Here is a 20,621-nt window from a genome sequence, read left to right as displayed (position 1 = left end):
TCCCCTTCTCCTCCTGCCTTCAATCTTTCCCAGCATCAAGGTATTTTCTAATGAGTCAGCTCTTCACATCAGCACTGGAGCTTCAGCTTCAGCATCAGTTCTTCCTATGAATATTCAGGGTTGATTTCCTTTAGGATTGACTGGTTGGATCTCTTTGTAGTCCAAGGGACTCCCAAGAGTCTTCTCCAACCAGGGAAGCCCTTAAAGCAATTATTGAGCACCCTTTGTGTGCAAAGTACTGAGACAATGCTCTGTACTGTAGAGGACTGGAGGATCCAAAGAGACAACCAGCCTGGTCAGGGAGCATTGCTCTAGGGAGACATTGTGCTGGGCAAGGAGGAGCAACTAGGTACCTTTCTGGGCCCTGCTCCACACTCAGGCCAGATGCCTTCTGGTGGGCCAGTGAGGTTCAGGAGGGGAAGCTGTGGGCCTTACTTCTGGGACAGGATCTGGGTGGGACAGAATAATGGGAGGGAACGGGCCTCTTGGTGCAGCCCTGGGGTGGAATCCCAGCTCTGTTTCTTCTGCAATATGACACTGGGTGGGTTCATGGCTTAGAGCCTTGGTCTCCTCATCTGAGTAATGAGACAATACATGCTTCCAGCCCCTGCTGCTGGCAGATTAGATGAGCTGGTGCACATGAAACCCTGGCAGAGCGTGAGGGCTTAGTCCCCATTCCCCCACTCCACCCCTTACTCAAGAATTGCTATGAGGTTTTGTTACAAGATGATCAGCACAGTTTACTGGGCTCTAGGCAGTGTGCCTTGGCTCAGATTCCACAGCTGCTTCTTATCAGCTGTGTGATCTTGGGTAATTTGCTTCACCTCTCTGCACCTCAATTTCTCTTCTGAAAATGGGAATACTGAGTGTATCTCCAGTAGATAGCCTGATCGCCATGGTTAAAGGTTTGAAATAGAGCCTGGCATAGAGGAACTGTAACAGGAGGGAAAGGGCAGGGCACAGTTTTTGAAAGCATGACTTAGCCCAAGGACACAACATAAGCACATTTGATTAAGAATCAAATGGGTCCAAGATGGCAGACAAGTGGACTTTGATTAGACCTTAATCCTCAATCAGCAAGCTAAATGACATAACAAGAGACCCCTGGCAGTTCCAAGGCACTGTCAAAAGAGCAAGGTGGTGGCCCAATTCCTGGAAATCTCCACCCTTTCCCCAAAATAGTTGGAATAATCCTCCCACTCATTAGCATATGAAATAACCCAGTCTATAAAAACTAACCAGGCCACATTTCACTGCCACTTCACAGTGGCCCATACCCTGTCTGTGGAGTGTGCTTCTCTCTGAGTCTGAATAAATCCCCTTCATACCTATCCCTTTGTCTCTCACTGAATTCTTTCTGTGACGAGACACAAAGAACATGAGCCTCAGTAAGTCCAGACATCAGGTGAGTGATTCTAATTAAAAGATTGTGGGTTCAAGTCCCAACCTGGGTTTTGGCTGGGTTCCAGTCCTGGCCACATGGGTTCAAGTCCTGCTGCTAAATCACTTCAGTTGTGTCCGACTCTGTGCGACCCCATAGACGGCAGCCCACCAGGCTCCCCCGTCCCTGGGATTCTCCAGGCAAGAACACTGGAGTGGGTTGCCATTTCCTTCTCCAATGCATGAAAGTGAGAAGTGAAAGTGAAGTCGCTCAGTCGTGTCTGACTCTTAGTGACCCCATGGACTGCAGCCCACCAGGCTCCTCCGTCCATGGGATTTTCCAGGCAAGAGTACTGGATTGGGGTGCCATTGTCCTAACCTGAGGTTAATGGTTTCAAAACATCTTAACAAATGGTTTTGGTGTGGGTGAGTGAGCAGCCAGGTAGAGAGGATGTGTTCAGTCACTCAGTCATGGCCAACTATTTGCAACGCAACGGACTGTAACCCGCCAGGTTCCTCTGTCCGTGGAATTTTCCAAGCAAAAATATTGATTTGGGTTGCCATTTCCTTCTCCAGGGGATCTTCCTGACCCAGGGATCTAACCTGAGTCTGTGAGCTCTAATTCCATCTCTGTGCTGGCCTCTCTATGTGGATGTAAGCAGGTCTTCCCTCCTTCTGGGCCTTATTTTCCCCAACTTTTCAATAAGGGTTGGGCCCACTCAGAGAGTCCTTTCAGCAATGACAACATGAGTCCCTGAATTCCCAAAGGAAAGGAAAGAGCATGTGTGGGGCAGAGGGACTATAATAGGAGGGAAAGGGTCAGAGCACAACTTTGACATAGCCCAAGGGCACAACATAAACTGATTAGAATCAAATGCGTCCAAGATGGTAGATAAATGGACTTGATTAGACCTTGCCGGGAGAAATATCAATAACCTCAGATATGCAGACGACACCACCCTTGTGGCAGAAAGTGAAGAGGAATTCAAAAGCCTCTTGATGAAAGTGAAAGTGGAGAGTGAAAAAGTTGGCTTAAAGCTCAACATTCAGAAAACTCAGATCATGGCATCTGGTCCCATCACTTCATGGAAAATAGATGGGGAAACAATGGAAATAGTGTCAGACTTTATTTTTTGGGGCTCCAAAATCACTGCAGATGGTGACTGCAGCCATGAAATTAAAAGACGCTTACTCCTTGGAAGGAAAGTTATGACCAACCTAGATGGCATATTCAAAAGCAGAGACATTACTTTGCCAACAAAGGTCCATCTAGTCAAGGCTATGGTTTTTCCAGTAGTCATGTATGGATGTGAGAGTTGGACTGTGAAGAAACCTGAGCGCCGAAGAATTGATGCTTTTGAACTGTGGTATTGGAGACAACTCTTGAGAGTCCCTTGGACTGCAAAGAGATCCAACCAGTCCATTCTAAAGGAGATCAGTCCTGGGTGTTCTTTAGAAGGACTGATGCTGAAGCTGAAACCCCAGTACTTTGGCCACATCATGCAAAGAGTTGAATCATTGGAAAAGACTCTGATGCTGGGAGGGATTGGGGGCAGGAGGAGAAGGGGACGACAGAGGATGAGATGGCTGGATAGCATCACTGACTCGATGGACGTGAGTTTGAGTGAACTCTGGGAGTTGGTGATGGACAGAGAGGCCTGGCGTGCTGCGATTCATGGGGCCACAAAGAGTCAGACACGACTGAGTGACTGAACTGAACTGAAACCTTGATCTTCAATCAGAAGCTAAATGACATACCCAGAGACAAAAGACCAAGGAGTGGGCTGTGGCCCAGTTCCTGGAAACCTCCTTCCCAAAAATGGTTGGAATAATCCTCCCACTCATTTACATATGAAATTACTCAGTCCATAAAAACTAACCACATCACACTTCCTGTCTGCACTCGCCTTCTGAGATGGCCTACACTCATTCTTGAGACATCAAGAACTGAGCTTCATTAGGGCCTGAACACAGGTACTGTGGATTTTGACTGGGTTCAAGTCCTGGTCACGTGGGTTTGAGTTCCAACTGAGGTAAATGATTTCAGAACCAGCAGGTGCAAAGGCCCTGAGGCTGGCATGGTGGGGAGCCGATGGGTGCACCTCGGGAGGGCAGAGCCCAGCCTATCTCTTGAGTGGGGGAGGAGGTGGCTGGCTGCTCACTCGTGCTCTCTCCCCTTCTTCCTCCATCCAGGGCTCCCTTCCCCAGCCCCCACCCGTGGATGTGATGGCGGCTCCGGCTCTGTCCTGCTGTCTGTCCCTGCTCATCCTCCTCTTGCTGCTGGCCATCCCTCAGACATCTACAGCAGTGAATGGTGAGGACCCTGGTATCTGGAGAGCTGGGCTTTCCCTCAGGAGGGAGGCTGAGGCCTTTCTAGAACTTGTTCTGAGACCCCTGGTTCTTGGCAGAAGCCCCATCAGCAGGGGCAGAAGGTGGGGGAAGGGGCCAATGGGACCAGAGACAGGGTATCTACCTTTTCCTTCAACCATCCTGTCTACATTGTACCCACAGGCCTCTCCGAATCCCAGGAAGACAGTGTCTTCTTGTCCCTGCCCTGCGTCGACCAGTCTGGGGGTCCTTGTGGGCTGTGGGACTCAGTTTTGTCCTCTCTGAAGCGGACCCACTAACCCTTTCTCTGCCCACCAGGACTGAGCATCTCCTCACCTGGTAGGAACAGGAGTGGCAGGGGAACCCTTGAAGGCCATGAGTGCCCTACAGCCAGCCCCACACGCCGCATCTTCACGGCATATGCTTCCAACATCACATGCTTCTATAACTCGAGAGCCAACGTCTCCTGCATCTGGAACCATGATGAGGGCCTGCAGGCCACCACCTGCTGCTTGCACAGCCGTCAGCCTCAGAGGTGCGTGTGGGGTTGACGGGCAAATATACAGAATTGCAGGGTGCTGAGATCTTGTCATCCTGACTTCTGGACTCTTGAAATCTTACTAACAGCTCTCAGACTCCAAGAACTCTGCACTTTGAGAATTTTGGACTAATAAGACACACAGACTGCTGGTGTCACAGGAGTCTGGAAGAACTGAGGGGGTCAGATATTTAGGATCCTGGAGCCTGAGTGGAGGTGGGGTGTGCAATCCAGGCTGCAGTAGCAGGGCTGGGCATGAGCCAGACTAGGTAGTTTGGGGACACTGGGCTGCTCGCCTGATATGCTGAGGATGGACTCGATGTTAGAGGCAAGGAGGACCAAATGGGGTTCCCCAAAGTTTTTGAGTAACCTGGGATTTTGTGAGATGCCTAGGGCAGCTGTGGGGACAGGGGACTGGGGAGAGGCTGGGGGAACGAACTTGCCGGCTGGGAAGGAACCAGTGAAGGGTCACTGATCCAAACATCCTGCTGGTAGCAGCCAGCAGGGCGGCTTTGACCTTGGCTCCCAGGTGGGTGGTGATTCTAAGGAGCTCTGGAGGGCCTGTCAAGGATTGTGTGCACCCTATGGGGAGAATTTGGAGGGCTTTAGGTGGAAAGGGCCATGTGCCCTCAACAGATTTGTTTCTGGATCACTTTAGCTGCCCTGGGGCTTGACTGAGATGAGGAGGAAGGGAGAGATGCTCACAAAGGGAAGCAGGGCAGGTGGGGTTGGCATAAAACCCAGGCTTAGGACAGTAATGCTGCATGGGCACCCTCCTGAGGCCAGCTCTGAGGGGGTCCCTCTTTTTCTTCAAAGAGAGCTGCTTTTTCCTACAAAACAGTGGAACCACACCTGTGAGCTGCAGCCAGTGAGGCCAGGATCCTGGGCATGCAACCTGGTCCTGGGACATTCTCCAGAAGTGAGTAGCCAGAGCTGGGAGGGGCAGCCGGGGCGGGGGGAGGTGCAGAGGAGCATCTTTCTGGTGGAGGTCCCAGCACACCCAGTGGTCAGGGCTGCGGCAGAGTGGGCTTCCTAGGCTGGGGAGGCAGGAGGAAGGAGGCAGCATCCAGGGAGAGCAGATGACTGACCCAGGCGCGGAGGGATCCGAGGTTCATGAGGTGTCGGCTGCTCAGCTCTGCTCCTATAAATTAAAATTAAATTAAAAGCTCTGCTTCTCTGCTTTTATAAATTAAGTTTTATTGGCACACAGCCACACCCATTTGCTCTCTTGTTTTTTTAGGCTGCTTTTGCAGGACAGCAACAATGGCAACGTTGAATAGTTGTGACAGAGATCATATGACCTGCAGCGTCAAAATTATCAACTTTCTGACCCTTTTCATAAAGAGTCGGAGCCATGCCTTAGATGGAGGATCTCAGGGAGAGGGTCCAGCTTATTACAGCCGTGGTTTCCCCTGCCATCCACATCCCAGCAGCCTCTCCGTCCCCATACCAGCTACTGGCAATTACATCCCCAGCCTCCTTCCCTTGCAGGCTCAGAAACTGACCATAGTGGACATCATGAAATTGACGGTGATGTGCTCTGAAGGCGGGAAGTGGAGGAGGATGATGACCCAGGATATCAAGCCCTTTGATTACAGTGAGTGAGGCCTCCAGGGTGGAGCTGGTGTGGGGTGGGAAGGGTGGGCACTTCCTTCCCTGTCTTCCCCTTTGGGATCACCCAGCACTAGTCTCTCCCCATCAGCTTCCACACCCCTATCAGCTTCCAACTCACTGCCCCTTGAACTTGGGCTGAAGTCCCGGACCCTTACCCTAGTGTTCAAGGTCACTTGGCCTGGCTTCCTTCTCCAGCATGCCTCCTCTTGTGGCTTATATTCCTGTCACACCAAGGACCAGCTCTCCAGGCTCAACTTGCCCTTCCATGCCTCTAAACACTTGCACACCAAGCAGCCTCAGCCTGCTTGGAAGGCTCTTGTCACCCCGAAAATTGCCACTCTCCCATCAAGTTCAGTGAGGAGTCACCTCCTCCAGGAGGCCTTCCCAGACTCTTGGAGCCCCTGGTACCTTCTCTTTCAGGGTGTTTACTTCCTGGGTCTTTGCTGCCTGATAATGGGTCTGTCTCCCTCATTGGGCTGAGTTTCCCTGAGGGCAGAGCTTCTGCCATCCTTACATCTCTGTTCTGAATACTCAGCATCAGGGCTGATCTGGGTGGTGCTGGGCTGAAAGTTTGTTGAACGACTGAATGCCCTCCCCCACCTCCAGCCTATCCCCCTCCCTCTCCAAGCTTGGAGGTCATCTCTCGGGAAGAGATGGGAGCACAGAGTGAGATCCAGGGTTCTAAATGCAATCCTGCATTAGTGAGTGTAATCTAACTGGCAGGCCATTTAATATGTCTGAGCCTCAGTTTCCTCATCTGTAAAGTGGGGATAACCAGTTACCTGCTGCCTGTGGTTGCTGTAGGGCTTATGTGGTGGTGCAGCGATAAAGAATCCACCCGCAATGCAGCAGATGCAGGTTCAACCCTTGGGTCAGGAAAGTCCCCAAAGAAGGAAATGGCAATCCACTTCAGTTTTCTTGCCTGGGACATTCCACTGACAGAGGAGCCTGGTGGGCTACCGTCCATGGGGTCGAAAAGAGTCGGACACAACTTAGCAACTAAACAACACCAAAAGCATGGTTGCTGTAGGAGTCTATAAGCCAAGATACAGAAATTGTTTAGCACTTGCTCAATAAACATTTGCTAATTATTATTTGTGGAGTTCTACAGAGTCTCAGAAGTATAATAATTAAGATCAATTGAACTTCAGAATCATACAATCTTATAATCATATAAGAGTGATGAAGTAGAATTAAATTAAATAAATGAGATGATTCAGGTAAATCTCTGATCAAATCTGAGTGCAGAGAAAGACTGCCTTGACTCATTCATTCTGCAGATATCTAATCAAGTGCCCACCACTTGCTGGGTAATGTTCCAGGCACCAAGGATACTCCAGAGATCAAGTCCTTGCCCCCTCAGAGAGCTCAGTCTGGTGGGGCAGACAGAAAACGAATAACAAATCAGAAGTAGATATTTAATATATCAGATGATGATAAGTACTAGGGAGAAAAATGAAACAAGCGACAGGGACAGAGAGTGGTGGGTGGTTGGGGTAAGCGTCTCTGAATGGTGATATTTGAGCAGGGACATGCCGATCCCTGGGAAAAGAGAGCACCAGGAGGGAGGAACAGCAGGTACAAAGGTGGAGGTGGGAGCTCGGCATGTGGCATCCCCCAAGCTTGTTCTCTCTGCCTTTGTCTCTCTCCTGTCTCCAGTTCGTCTGATTCCACCCCACTCACTCCAGGTCGTCCGCATAGAGACCCATAGGTGCAACATAACCTGGACCGTCTCCCAGGTATCCCACTACATCCAAAACGACGTGGAGTTTGAGGCCCGGTTAAGGTACGCCGACCACAGCTGGGAGGTGAGTGCCTGGCTCCGTCGCACCTGCCCTGACTCCTCCCTGTCCTGGTTACCCTGTCCATCCTTCATCTCAGCAAAGCCACAGAAGCCCCTAATCAACCCCTCCTGCTCCTTGGAACTGCCCCCCACCACCCCCCTCTGGGGTCCCCTGACACCCCAAGGGTCCAGCTGGCATCATATTCAAGGCAAGATTTACAAAGCCAAGAGGCAGGTGACTCCCACTCTGAAGATTACAGAGGCCTTGGGCAGCCACTCTTCCCTCTTCAAATCCAGTGTGGTCCACGTCCATGGGGGTTGATCGCTTACTCATTCACCGTGTGTTAGTCACTCAGATGTGTCCGATACTTTCAAGGTAGGAATACTGGAGAACGTTGCCATTCCCTTCTCCAGCAATCTTCCTGACCCAAGGATTCAACCCAGGTATCCTGCATGCAGCAAATTATTTACTGTAGAACCACCACTCATTCACTTACCCATTCCTTTATTCGCTCACTCAGTCAACAAACATTCCCTGAGTACCTACTGTGTGCTGAATGCTGGGGCAAGAATGGAGGGAGAGTCTGACAAGCTGCCTCTGAGGAAACTCACATGGGGGATAGGAACAGACTCTGCGCTGTTTTTACATACTCTCATGAAATTTCATTGTGATAACACAGTTCAGAAGGCCTGGGCCAGGCTCCTTCAGACTCACGTGACCAGGGCTTTCCGAGATCTGGGGCTTAGGCAGGAGTTGAGCCTTTGAGGATCTGGGGAGGGTCTTCCAGGCAGAGGAAAGAACCATTGCACAGGCAAGACACGGCCTATGTGTCTGGAGTGCTGGAAAAAAAACAAAAAGGGTGACTCCAAGCAGGTAGAAGTCTATGGGAAACCCCTCTTTATGGCTGAGTGGAGAAGAGACTGCTGCAGAGCACAGGGGTGCGGGGCGCAGGGAAGGAGGGAGACCTTGGACGGGGCTCAGAGGTCGTAGGAGCTCAGACCTGCAGGAGGAAGGAGTGGAGGGAAGAGGGAAGGGTCCAGAATAGGTTCTGGAGGTGGAGCCAGCTGATTGACAGATGGCTTTGGATACTGGAGTTGAGAGAGGGGGAGGAGTTCAGGAAGACCCTGATTCCTGGGGCCCCTGCAAGTGGCTAGTTGGGGAGCCTTTCTGTAGGAGGGGGGACAGTGCAGGGTGGATGGCTGGAAGGGATAAAGGAAGGCACTGCTTTGCTCATACTCTCAGCCAGCCCTGCCACAGGAAGTGAGGGGGCAGTGCAGACCCCTCTGGTCTGACAGCCCTGTCTCTGCCCCAGGACGCCCGGCTACTGACCCTCAGGCAGAACCAGCAATGGATCTCCCTGGAGAATCTCGCTCCAGGCATGGAATATGAGCTTCAGGTGCGGGCCAAGCCCCGGCTAGGCAGCCACGAGGTTTGGAGCCACTGGAGCCAGCCCCTGGCCTTCAGGACAGTCCCTGCAGGTACTGATGGGGAGCGGAGGTGGGGATGCAGCCTGGGCAGGAGGCAGGGACTGGGGGCAGCTGCTGGGGCAGCATTGGAGTGTGGGTATGGCGCCCTTTGACCATCATTAACTCACTGGATGTGACCTGCAGGGTGGTAACGTGGGCATGTTTTACAGATGGGAACAGGGATTCAGAGAGGGAGTGGAACTTGCCAGTGGGCTTGTGAGTTAGTGTGAGGCCAGTGAGATTCTTTCCACTCTCTCCACCCTGAAACCTCAAACTTTTGATTTCTTTTAGTTGCTCTGAGACATATGGGATCTTATAGGACCAGAGACTGAACCTGTGTCTCCTGAATTTGCAAGTGGATTCTTTACCTCTGAGCCACAAGGGAAGCCCCTCCTTATGGAATTTACTTGGCTCTTGCATTTACTGTCTGCCCACCCACTGCTATTGTCTCCCCTGACCCCCACTCCCACCAGACTGTAAGCTCTATACTGTTATAGTCCAGGAACCTAGAAGAGAGCTGCTACATAGTAGGTACTCAATAAAAATTTGTTGATTGAATGAGTGCAAGTCTAGAATTTTAGAAGGTTAAGGGCATATATAGAAGGTTTAGAAGGTATCTAAAAGGTCTTCCCTTCTAGGCTCAGTCAAGTAAGGATCTGTTTTTTTTCTCTCTGCATATGTTTTATTTGAACTGGCCTACTGTATGCATTTTATACTTAATACGACCACATTTTCTAAAGACAAAACTGCTTATATAGTCTGAAAAATGATTGTTTTTCCCTGCATTGTTACTTTATTTAGATAAAACCTTGAAGGATTTAGAATCAAACATAGTATTTACTGTTATCATTTGATATTAGGACTATTCTGAAAATTTAACCCAATGGTTATTGTACTGACAGCCTCCCTTTGTTGTTATTATTTGCATATTTGCCCTACTCCCATACTAAGAGATGTTTCCTTGGGTTAGACAGATTTCAAGTCTCATGCATTCTGTAACACCCAGAGTGCCCAGCACATGCTGCCAGTAGGTACTCAGTAAATCACTGTTAGATTAATAAATGGATGAATAGACCCTTTCTCAACCCAATGTCAAGACCTTCCTTCATTTCATCCTTCATCCTTGTCTCAATCCATCCATCTATCCCTCCATCCTCCAGTGAAAAAGTTCACTTTAAATTCAATGTTCAAAAAATTTAAGATCATGGCATCCAGTCCCATCACTTCATGGTAAATAGAAGGGGGAAAAGTGGAAGCAGTGACAGATTTTATTTTCTTGGGCTCCAAAATCACTGTGGGTGGTGACTGCATCCATGAAATTAAGACACTTGGTCCTTGGAAGAAAAGATATGACAAATCTAGACAGTGTATTAAAAAGCAGAGACATTACTTTGCCAACAAAGGTTCATATGGTCAAAACTATGGTTTTACCAGTGGTCATGTGCAGATGTGAGAGTTGGACCATAAAGAAGGCTCAGTGCCAAAGAATTGATGCTTTGAGACTGTGGTTCAGGAGAAGACTCTTGAGAGTTCCTTGGGATGCAAGGAGATCAAAACCAGTCATCCTAAAGGAAATCAACCCTCAATAGTCATTGGAAGGACTGATGCTGAAGCTCCAATACTTTGGCTACCTAATGCAAAGAGCTAACTCATTGGTAAGGACCCTGATGCTGGGGAAGATTGAGGGCAGGAGGACAAGTGGGCGGCAAAGGATGAGAAGGTTGGATAGCATCACCGACTCAATTGACATGAATTTGAGCAAACTCCAGAAGACAGTGAAGGACAGGGAAGCTTGGTGTGTTGCAGTCCATGGGATTGCAAAGAGTCAGGTATGATTTAGCGACTGAATAACAACATCCCTCATCCATCCATCCCTCAGAGAGCTATTCTTAGGTAGGTTGATAAGGAGTCTGGGGCCCTCAAGGAGGAGAAAGGGACAAATGCTTTTTTCTACATTCCTTCATCTTAGTTACATAAGACTTTTTTCTTAAGGTCTGAGTTGTTATGGAAACAATCATAACAACTAAATTAAAACCAATTAAAAATATTGCTTAATACTAACTTTATTTAAGCCCAGAGCTAAGGGCACCCCACTCCAGTACTCTTGCCTGGAAAATCCCATGGATGGAGGAGCCTGGTAGGCTGCAGTCCATGGGGTCGCGAAGAGTTGGACATGACTGAAGTGACTTAGCAGCAGCAGCAGCAATGACTACACAACAAAACAGCTCATCTTGCTGAAGGGTATGTTTTTCTTTAAGCTCTAGATGACACCACCCTTATGGCAGAAAGTGAAGAGGAACTAAAAAGCCTCTTGATGAAAGTGAAAGTGGAGAGTGAAAAAGTTGGCTTAAAGCGCAACATTCAGAAAACGAAGATCATGGCATCCGGTCCCATCACTTCATGGGAAATAGATGGGGAAACAGTGGAAACTGTGTCAGACTTTATTTTTGGGGGCTCCAAAATCACTGCAGATGGTGACTGCAGCCATGAAATTAAAAGACGCTTACTCCTTGGAAGGAAAGTTGTGTCCAACCTACATAACTTATTGAAAAGCAGAGACATTACTTTGCCGACAAAGGTCCGTCTAGTCAAGGCTACGGTTTTTCCTGTGGTCATGTATGGATGTGAGAGTTGGACTGTGAAGAAGGCTGAGCGCCAAAGAATTGATGCTTTTGAACTGTGGTGTTGGAGAAGACTCTTGAGAGTCCCTTGGACTGCAAGGAGATCCAACCAGTCCATTCTAAAGGAGATCAGCCCTGGGATTTCTTTGGAAGGAATGATGCTAAAGCTGAAACTCCAGTACTTTGGCCACCTCATGTGAAGAGCTGACTCATTGGAAAAGACTCTGGTGCTGGGAGGGATTGGGGGCAGAGGGAAAAGTGGATGACAGAGGATGAGATGGCTGGATGGCATCACTGACTCAATGGATGTGAGTTTGAGTGAACTCCAGGAGTTGGTGATGGACAGGGAGGCCTGGCATGCTGCCATTCATGGGGTCGCAAAGAGTTGGACACGACTGAGTGACTGAACTAAACTGAACTGAAAATGTATGTTATGGGAGTGGGTCTAGTAAGACTTTTAAAACCTTGAAACATTCTTTTAGTCTACTGTTACTAACCAATTGATAAAGTATATAAAACCCCATCCCAACTAGTGAGTGGGGTGCTCCCTGCCTCCTTCTGATGTCTATGTCAGAAGCTTTCTCTATCTCTTTTTCACTGTAATGAAACTTTTGCAAAGCTCTGAATGACTGGAGCCACGTCTTCGGTCCTGAAGTGAAATCCTTTCCTTCGGAGATCACGAATCCAAGACTGCTCACTGTAAGCTATCACCTCCATCCATCAGTTCTTTCAACAATTACAATCTGAGCACCTTCCCTGAATCACAAAGGGCTTTACTTGCCAGAGAAGCCGTGGGACTTCATGGACTTGACCTGTGATCTTGAGGAGCGACAGTCCAGCCAGGAGGACAGATCCCAAGCAAATCCTTCCCCAATGTCCAACCAATTACAAATGAGAGAGAGTTGTCTGGGGAGACAGGTGGGTGCCAGGACTTAACAGGCACATATTGGCTTTAGATGGGGTGAGGCTGGTCTGGGAAGACTGTAGTAGGAGTTCAGAGGGAGCATGGTGAGGGTCCGGCAGGTTTGAGCTTAGAGCCCTCCGGGGCCTGACAGGGAGGCAGGGGCAGGGGCGGCAGGGCTGAGACTTGCAGGGTGAGCAGGTGAGGTTATATCATAAGGGCAGCGGGAAGCCTTTGTTGGGCGGGGGTTCAAGCAAGGACAGGACGTTATCTGATTTTCATTCTAAGAGGACAGCAGCTGATGCCAAAGGCTTGGCAGTGGTACTTGGGGGACAGAATGATGGCCAGATGAGCAGAACAAGGGAGATGGAGGGCTGAGGAGGTGAGTCAGAGCAAGAGCTTCAGGACTGTGAATCCTTGGGTAGTTAGGGTTGGAGGTGAGGGTGTTTGGGAAAGAGATGCAGGAGGAGCAGAGGGCTGGGGCCTGGGGCTGTCTCAGGAACCCATTTCTGATCTGTACCAACTGGAGGAAGGCGAGGGATCCATTGAGTTAAGCTTCCTTCTCTGTATCTGGTGGTTAAGTGGGATGAAGGGTTCTGTGAGGCTGGAGGGCAGGGTTTAAACCTCCACCCTTCTGTGTGACCTAAGGCTGACATCTGCCCCTCTCTGGGCCCAGGCTTATCATCTTTACAGGGGCAGGATAGATCTGAGAGTCTCCAAGATCCCTCGTGGGTCATTCTCTTGGCTTTCTCTTTCCTTGGGTTCCACTCATGCTGCCTGCCTGGAATTGACGGGCCCTGCTTGCTTCCCTGTCTTGTCCTGTGGGCACCTGCCCTGTTCAGGGCAGAAACAGCCACTGTCCACACTGGGCCACTCTCCTTGCCTTCGTCTCAGCTGCCTCCAATGTGGAGGCTGGGGAGCGGCACGCATCGCCCCCTGGTGGAAACTTCTGGGCCCATAACTCTGTGTTTTTGTGTTTTTTTTAATATTCATTTATTATTTCACTTCTGTAGGGTCTTAGTTGCAGCATGCAGGATCTTTGCTGCCTCACGTGGGATCTTTCCTTGTGGCCCATGCCGTATGTGGGCTTCTGGCATGTGGGATGGTGTGTGGCCATCTCCTTCATGGCCGGGCAGGTTCTTAACCGCTGAGCCATCAGGGAAGTCCCTTAACTCAAATGTTCTAAAGCAGTTACTCAGTGCCCTTTGTGTGCAAAGTACTGAGGCAAGTGTGGAGGAGGTGGGCAATGAGGGGAAGGAGGGAAAGAATCTTGTGTAGGTGCTCAGAACTCAACTCTAGTGTCGCCGACCTGAGCTCAGATCCCAATTACAAGGGAGCCCTGGGTGTCCTCATGTCTAGTGTTAGTCATGGTGGAGGGAGGTCCTGTGGCTGCAATGGGTGTGAAATGGCATTGTAGGGGGACCTCCTGTCACCGTCACTTCAGCCCAGGACAAGCAGGCTGTGTTTATTACATGTGCATGCTCAGTGCCCTCAGCAAAGAGCACCATCCAGAGAGGCTCCCTACTGTGTGCGTGGACATGCCAGCTCAGGGTTCTTCCAAGCAGGGTGGAGTCCAGATGCTAAGGGCCCCTTTCCTGTGCGGGCCAATACTCTGGTGGGGTATCCCACGGAGCCAGGACTTCAAGGCTCTAGAGGTGGGAGCCTGTCTAGTACAGCAGATGTCTTGGGCATTTAGGCATCTCTTATTCCCCAGGTAGCAGCAGGACTGGCTGGATATGCATAACTCAGGTGTGCTTGAAGGACATCTACCTGTACACAGGTGTGCTGGCTAGAATGAACCCATCTGTGGGCACGCCAGAGATAGCCTGGGCTTCCTGCTATAGGAAGGAGTGGTCTCCTCATCACAGGGGGGCATTCAAGGGAGTCTGGGCACTCTGGGTGAGATTCTGTGGAAGGGAGCTGGGCATCAGTTGAGGGTTGGATGGGGGGATGCTTTAAGCTAAGCTCCATGCACCTACTTCAGCCACACAGGCCGCTTTACACCTGTATCTACACCCCCCTCTGCCCCTTCACTCAAGCTGGCCTCTGACCCTTGTCCTGTGTTAGATATTTCAGCCTTCAAGGTCTGGCTCAAAGTTTCCTCCTCCCTGCAGTCTGCCTTAAAGAGGCAGCCACGCAGGGAGTGTCTGAACACCTCCAGATAAAGTTTTATTCACCCATGTGACCATTCCTGTCTTCTGTCTCTTCTATTAGGCCCTGGACTCCCGGCGGCAGACTTGAATCCTGAGCATCTTTTGTAAAGGTCATAACTCCCAGGATGACACATGCTTGACGAATGGTCCGTGCAGTTGGTGGGTTCTTACCTTCTATGCCTGAGAAAACCATGATTCAGAGGGCAGAAAAATAGTGGGAAGGCTGGAGTGGGTTCTGGAAGGTAGGGCAGCACAGGTAGAACAGGTGCCGAATGGCCAGCAGTGACTGGAATACCCACGGTCCTCTCATTCCTAAGGCAGTGGCCTCCCAGCAGTGAGCAGTGTGTCCTCTGGAGCCAGATGGCCTGGGTTCAAGTCCCAGCCCTGGCACTAACCCCGCTGTGTGGCCGTGGGCAAGCTGTTTAACCTGTGCCTTAGTTTCCCCATCTGTAAAAGAGGATCATAAGAATACCTACCTGAAAGTGTTAGTTGCTCAGTCGTGTCTGACTTTTTGTGACCCCATGGACTATATACCACCAGACTCCTCTGTCCATGGAATTCTCTAGGCAAGAATACTGGAGTGGGTAGCCATTCCCTTCTCCAGGGGATTTTTCCAGCCCAGGGATTGAACCTGTTTCTCCTGCATTGCAGGCACTTTCTTTACTGTCTGAGGTACCAAGTGCTGTTATCAGGGTTGAATGAACTAATATGATGCTTCTCAAATTTCCGTGTGTGCAGAAATCACCCGGGAACCTGGTTAAGATGCAGATTCAGATTCAGTCTGGGGTGGGGCCTGAGATACCGCGTTTCTGACAAACACCTGGGGATGCTGGTGCGTTGGACCTCAACCCACACTTGGCCTATTCAGGAATTAACACCCATAAACTAGGAACAGGGCCTGGAGCATGGTAAGGACAGGCCAGTGTTGTCAGCACTGGCACCTGGTGCCTCAGAGAAGGCTTTGAGGACTTTCTGGCCTCTTTCAGTGCACCTTCGCGGTGCTCTGCTCTCTGGAGCCTTGGTGATGCTGGCGCCTCTGCTGTCTGAGGTGGGCTGTTCTGAACCTTCTTGGTGGTCTATGCTGGGGGCGCTGAGGAGGGACAGGTGTTAGTGGGCAGGTTTCAGGACAGAGCTGAGAAGAGAGACACAGGAAGAGGGCCTGGCAGCAGAAGCAGCTCACCAGGCCCACTCACTCTAGTGTCCGGGCTCACCCTGGTATGCACTTCACAGTCTAAACCACACACCTCGCAGCTTCCCCTGCCCCCTCCGCTCCTGCCGCCCCCTGCTTCCTGCGGGAAGGGCACAGGTGACTTCAGCCAGGGGCCAGCAGCGCTCTGGCTGGAACCACAGGCCCAAAGCCCTCGGCCACATCCTCTCGATGGAAGTGCCCCTTGGTCCCTTCCTTGCTCTGCCCAGGCTCCCCCACCCCACCTGGGTTCTGGTGCACTGGCCAGACCTGGTTGGTCCTTGAGTCCTGGCTTGGACAGTGGTGGTGAGGCTGGGCTTCCTGGGTGCTTCTGCAGAGGTGGAGGTTGGGGGATGGGAGAGCCAAGAGGTTGTGGACAGATAACTCTGTGTTGGGGGCCTGGATGGCTGAGCATCTGACTCAGCTCTGCCTTCGAGACCTGCCCCTCCCTTTGCTCCCTCATCCCACGGTCTTTGTTTTCTACCTAATAGGGTTGTTTCCAGAGGTGCCATGTGGTGACCCATGAAACGTGGGTATACAAATCACCTTCCTCAGTCAGGAGCAGGCGAGGGCCTCCTGGCGGGTACAGCCGGTTGCTGACCGAGTTCCAGTTTAGGTTATTTCCCGGCTCCAGGCCCCAAGGAACGAGCTAGTCACAGTGTTCCTCCGGCCTTGCCCTGAGATGGGCTGATGCAGCCTGGGGCCCTTCATCCTTTGCTGCTTTCAAGTTAGCTCATAAGCTCCCTGGGGCCCATGAGAGCAAGGTCACTGGTTTAAGCCCCATGTGGGGGAGGAGGTAAGCATCCCTCCTTCCCACTCAGGCAGCTGCATTGACTCTGCCTGGTTCTCTCTTAAATAGGGAGGCTTCAGGGTGGGTGTGCAATGCACCCTCATGCCAGGAGCCCCCTCTGAGGTCTGAGAAGAGCCTCTCCCACCACCCTGTGGCTCCCCCCACACCCTTCTGCACCCCACCCCAGCAGGGAAGCAAGGTGCCCAGTTTGGATTCCTCCAATCAGAGGATGCCTTTCCTGGAAGAATCCATCTGACCTGATCCTGTCCTTGTAGGGCTGGGAGGCTGGGCCCAAAGAGGAGTGGTCTGACCCTTTTGGTTCTTGCTTATTCAGCATCATCTGGCACCCTGTTTCTGGTAACATCACTCATTTCTCTTTGGAGATTAACCTTCTGCCCTAGAAGACATCTTGATCAAGCTGTCAATCAAAGTACCCCATCCAACCTCTCCAGCCAAGGGGTAGCCATTTGACCTCATCATAGCCAATGGTACTGTTTGAAGAGGAGTGGAATGAGGCCAGGAAACAGCTGGAGTTTGGTGCCTTGAAGGCAAGAGGCAGCCAGGTCCCTGAAGATGGTCTGGAATCTGCTCCCCTGAGGTCTTGGTCTTGGGAACCACTCCAGATCTTTTCATTTCTGTAACGCCCAAGTTAGCCACAGCCTGTTCCTGTGGTCTGCAGCCCCAGAATGGTGATTACCGTGGGGAGGACATGTGACTCAGGGGTTGGGGGTGCTCCTGGAACTCAAACCCAGGTCCCTAGATTCCCAGCCTGTGACCCCTGAAAGGCACCCTGGCCTGGCAGGAGGGACAGGACTGAAATGAAGTAGAATCATAGAGAAGATACATGTGTTAACTCCAGCCCGGTGTTGGGTGGGGGTGTTGGTGGTTTGACTGCTGGGCAGAGTGTGAGAGGCGTGTGAAGGTGGGAGGGGGTCAGCCAGTGCTGGAGGCTCCCTGCCACCCTCACACATGCCCTGGCCCTGCCCAGAACCCCTGGCACGTGGTAGAAACTCCCTCCAGGTAGGGATGAGGGGGTGCAGGCCCTCCCCAGGGAAGGAGGAATTGGTAAACAGAGCATGCGCTGATCTGGTTCAGACAAGTCAGGGTGGGTTTGTGACTCTGTGCAGTGGGAGGATTCACAACGGGCTGAGTCTAACTCATCCTGAAAGCGAAACCAGCCACCCACCAAACATGGGGGCCTCCGGCAGGCTGTCTCTTTATTAACCAGCACCCAAAGTGGAAACCAGTCAGTGAGAGAGATTCAATGTCAGCCAGCCCACTAAGTGTTCATGGGCCTCCCGGGCATTCAATCATGGAATCGGCTAGGAGGACATCCAGCCGTGACTGCCTCTTTAGAGTCACCTACAACTGGAGAACACAAGGCAGGTTTTTGTCTTAACCCCCCCTGTTTTGCCCTCAAGAGCTAGTGCTCATGCCTGGCCATCAGATCTGCATTACAACACAGATTTTATTCCAAGGGCTGCGGCAGAGAGAAAACCCCACACAGACACATTCCTCTTGTGCCCTCTCACTTGGTTCCCACTTTGCCATCACCCTAGCTGGTCAGCTCTACATGAAGAGTGGGATGGTGTGTGTGTGTGTGTGTGTTAGCCCCTCAGTGGTTTCCAACTCTTTGCAACCCCATGGACTGTAGCCCACCAGGTTCCTCTATCCATGAAATTTCCCAGGTAAAAATACTGGAGTGGGTTGCCATTGCCTTCTCCAGGGGATCTTACTAACCCAGGGATGAAACCTGGGTCTCCCGCATTGCAGGTGGATTCTTTACTGTCTGAGCCACCAAGTCCCGGGATGGGGTGGGGAGCTAGTAATTAAACATGATTTCAAGTCTTAATCTGCATGTTAAGCGATTGTCCACCCTGCCCGGCTTCAAAGCACCTGTGTCAGTCAGGAATCTCAAATGCAAACCAAAGAGCCCCACCTGGCCACTTTCGTTAGAAAAGCGTTTGGTTCAGGATCTTCTGCAGCTCGAGAATCTCTATAAACCAGGCTTGGAGGGGTACAGTTGCTGAAAGGCTCTGTTGTCACCTTCTCCAGCCTCCTGGAGTTCTCTGCCTCCTAACCTGCATCCCTGGCTCCCATCCCGAGGAAGGTCTGCAGCAGACACTCCTGAATGGGTGAGCCCAATCACGTGCTCGCTGCCCCCGCTGCAAGGGAGACTGGGAAAGTAAAGCTTGAGCTTGTTGCTTGGGACCCAAGGCTCCTAAAGAGGTAAACACCACAAACACAGGAAAGGTTTGCAAAGCTGCAGTGTGACCACGATGAAAAATAAATATCCGGCCAGTACCTAAGAAGAAACATCCCCAACAGAGGGTCCTTGTCAGCCCTCAGCCCCACCTCTCCCTCCTAAAGTCGGCTTCCTCACACCTCGTGGCCGGCAGTGTGTTCTCTCTGGGCCGGCCTGGTGGTGGGTGTCTTGCTGTGGGTTGAAGTTAAAATAAATGACCATTATTTTAAGTAAGAGAATTTCACGTTTAAAAAAATAATTCTCAATTTTCTGCTTTTTATGAAAATTGAGAATTTCCTGGCAGTATTGAGCCATTGTTCCCATCTGCCATCTCCCACAGCAATGGAGACCCCAGTTTGCCATGGTCCCCTCCTGCCAGCCTCAAGCGGGGGTTCCTGTCTGGCCCCTGTGGCATCTGAGTTGGGGTCCCCCACCCAAACCCACAGGGAGGAGGAGACGAGGCCACCTCCCTCACCCAAAGAAAAGTCTTTGATGTTGGGAGACTGAGGGAGTTGGATGTATTTTAGTGAATTGCCGACTGTCCGAAAACTCTACTTGATCCCTGATATCTCTACAGTACAGCTGAGGTGGCCCTCAAGTGGGCCTGTGAACCTGAGTGGGTAGAATGATGTCAAGAGAAGCCTGTTTTAAACTTGGTGGAGCCCCTGTAGGAGCACACAGCTGGCAAAGCTTCGAGCTGCAGGTGTGGGGGAATAAGGACAGGACGTCCCCCAACCAGCATGCTTCCCAGAGTGTCACCCAGAGGGGCCCTCCTCCATGAATTCTCGATGCTGGCCCAACACCTTTCGAGGCTTTGCACTTGCCCAGAGCTCCCCCTCATCTGGCTCAGTTCAGCCCCTTTGTTCTGAAGGAGACTCAGGGTCTTTTCTATACTCTCATCATAGTTGTTTCAGAATCTGCCAAAATATGGTTGCCTCTCTTCTCTCAGTCCCACCTTATTTAGATCCTTGAGGTGGCAATGAGACCCACATACCAGGATGCCAAGAATCAAGGGCCAGGGGAAGCTTTCACAGTCTCTCTGTATGATCCTGGGCCAGGTGGTAGCCAGATGTGCCTCACCTTGCCCCTCCCTACAGCCTGAAGCAGGCATTTTCACTGCTCAGAGGAGTTCAGGGTTCCCGTTCTCTGGGTGGAGGCAGCCATCTACGGTTCCCACCCCTGTGGCCAGGTTGCACTGGGGCCATCATTCCAGAGCTGGGTGAGCTTCTGACCCTGTTTACTGCTTTCCTCCAAGCAGACGCTGTAGACAATACTGACAGCTAGGGACAATCTAAGCAAAGGGACATTTAAATGTTTTGCCATTCCTTAATAAAAACACCCAGAAAAGAAAAGCAAGCAACATAACCTCTAGATAGAGAGGAACTTCTCACAGACACTTTGCAAACATCACACGTCCTCTTTCCTCGCTGCAACACCTAGATTGTCTTCTGAGAAAGATCACAGATCTTGGTGAAACCTACTTAAGAATAAGAGCAAGTGAAAAGATCTTTTTTCTACCTGTTTCTCACGGGAAAGGGGGGGAAACCATTGTGGGAGCTGTCAAAGGGTCCTCATAGCAGGGGACCTGTCTGGCAGTCTGGACTCTGGCAGCAGG

General features: G+C 51.0%; 1 protein-coding gene across 5 annotated transcripts; it reads left to right on the top strand.

The window, feature by feature from the left end:
• Window positions 1-1,248: 1,248 nt before the first annotated feature.
• Window positions 1,249-15,041, top strand: LOC147372464 (interleukin-2 receptor subunit beta-like). 5 transcript variants are annotated; one of them, XM_086404017.1, is made up of 8 exons: window positions 1,249-1,405; window positions 3,574-3,694; window positions 4,027-4,243; window positions 5,063-5,165; window positions 5,738-5,843; window positions 7,520-7,668; window positions 8,957-9,122; window positions 11,369-12,045. In XM_086404017.1, the coding sequence occupies exons 1-8, from the start codon at window positions 1,379-1,381 to the stop codon at window positions 11,929-11,931; spliced, it is 1,452 nt and encodes a 483-aa protein (XP_086260143.1). In that variant the 5' UTR covers window positions 1,249-1,378; the 3' UTR covers window positions 11,932-12,045. The 5 variants fall into 5 exon arrangements, with proteins under 5 accessions (XP_086260143.1, XP_086260146.1, XP_086260147.1 ...); XM_086404020.1 differs by lacking the exon at window positions 11,369-12,045 and adding an exon at window positions 14,847-15,041 and having other exon boundaries at window positions 1,250-1,405; XM_086404021.1 differs by lacking the exon at window positions 11,369-12,045 and adding an exon at window positions 9,402-9,939 and having other exon boundaries at window positions 1,250-1,405.
• The last annotated feature ends 5,580 nt before the right edge of the window (window positions 15,042-20,621 follow it).

Source organism: Bos grunniens, chromosome 5 (genome assembly GCF_055505025.1).
Source record: "Bos grunniens cultivar Pamir isolate PY7600 chromosome 5, Bosgru_T2T1.0, whole genome shotgun sequence".
Lineage (NCBI taxonomy): Eukaryota > Metazoa > Chordata > Mammalia > Artiodactyla > Bovidae > Bos > Bos grunniens.
Note: the sequence above shows the minus strand (reverse complement) of the source record. Positions and strands in the feature narration are given on the sequence as shown.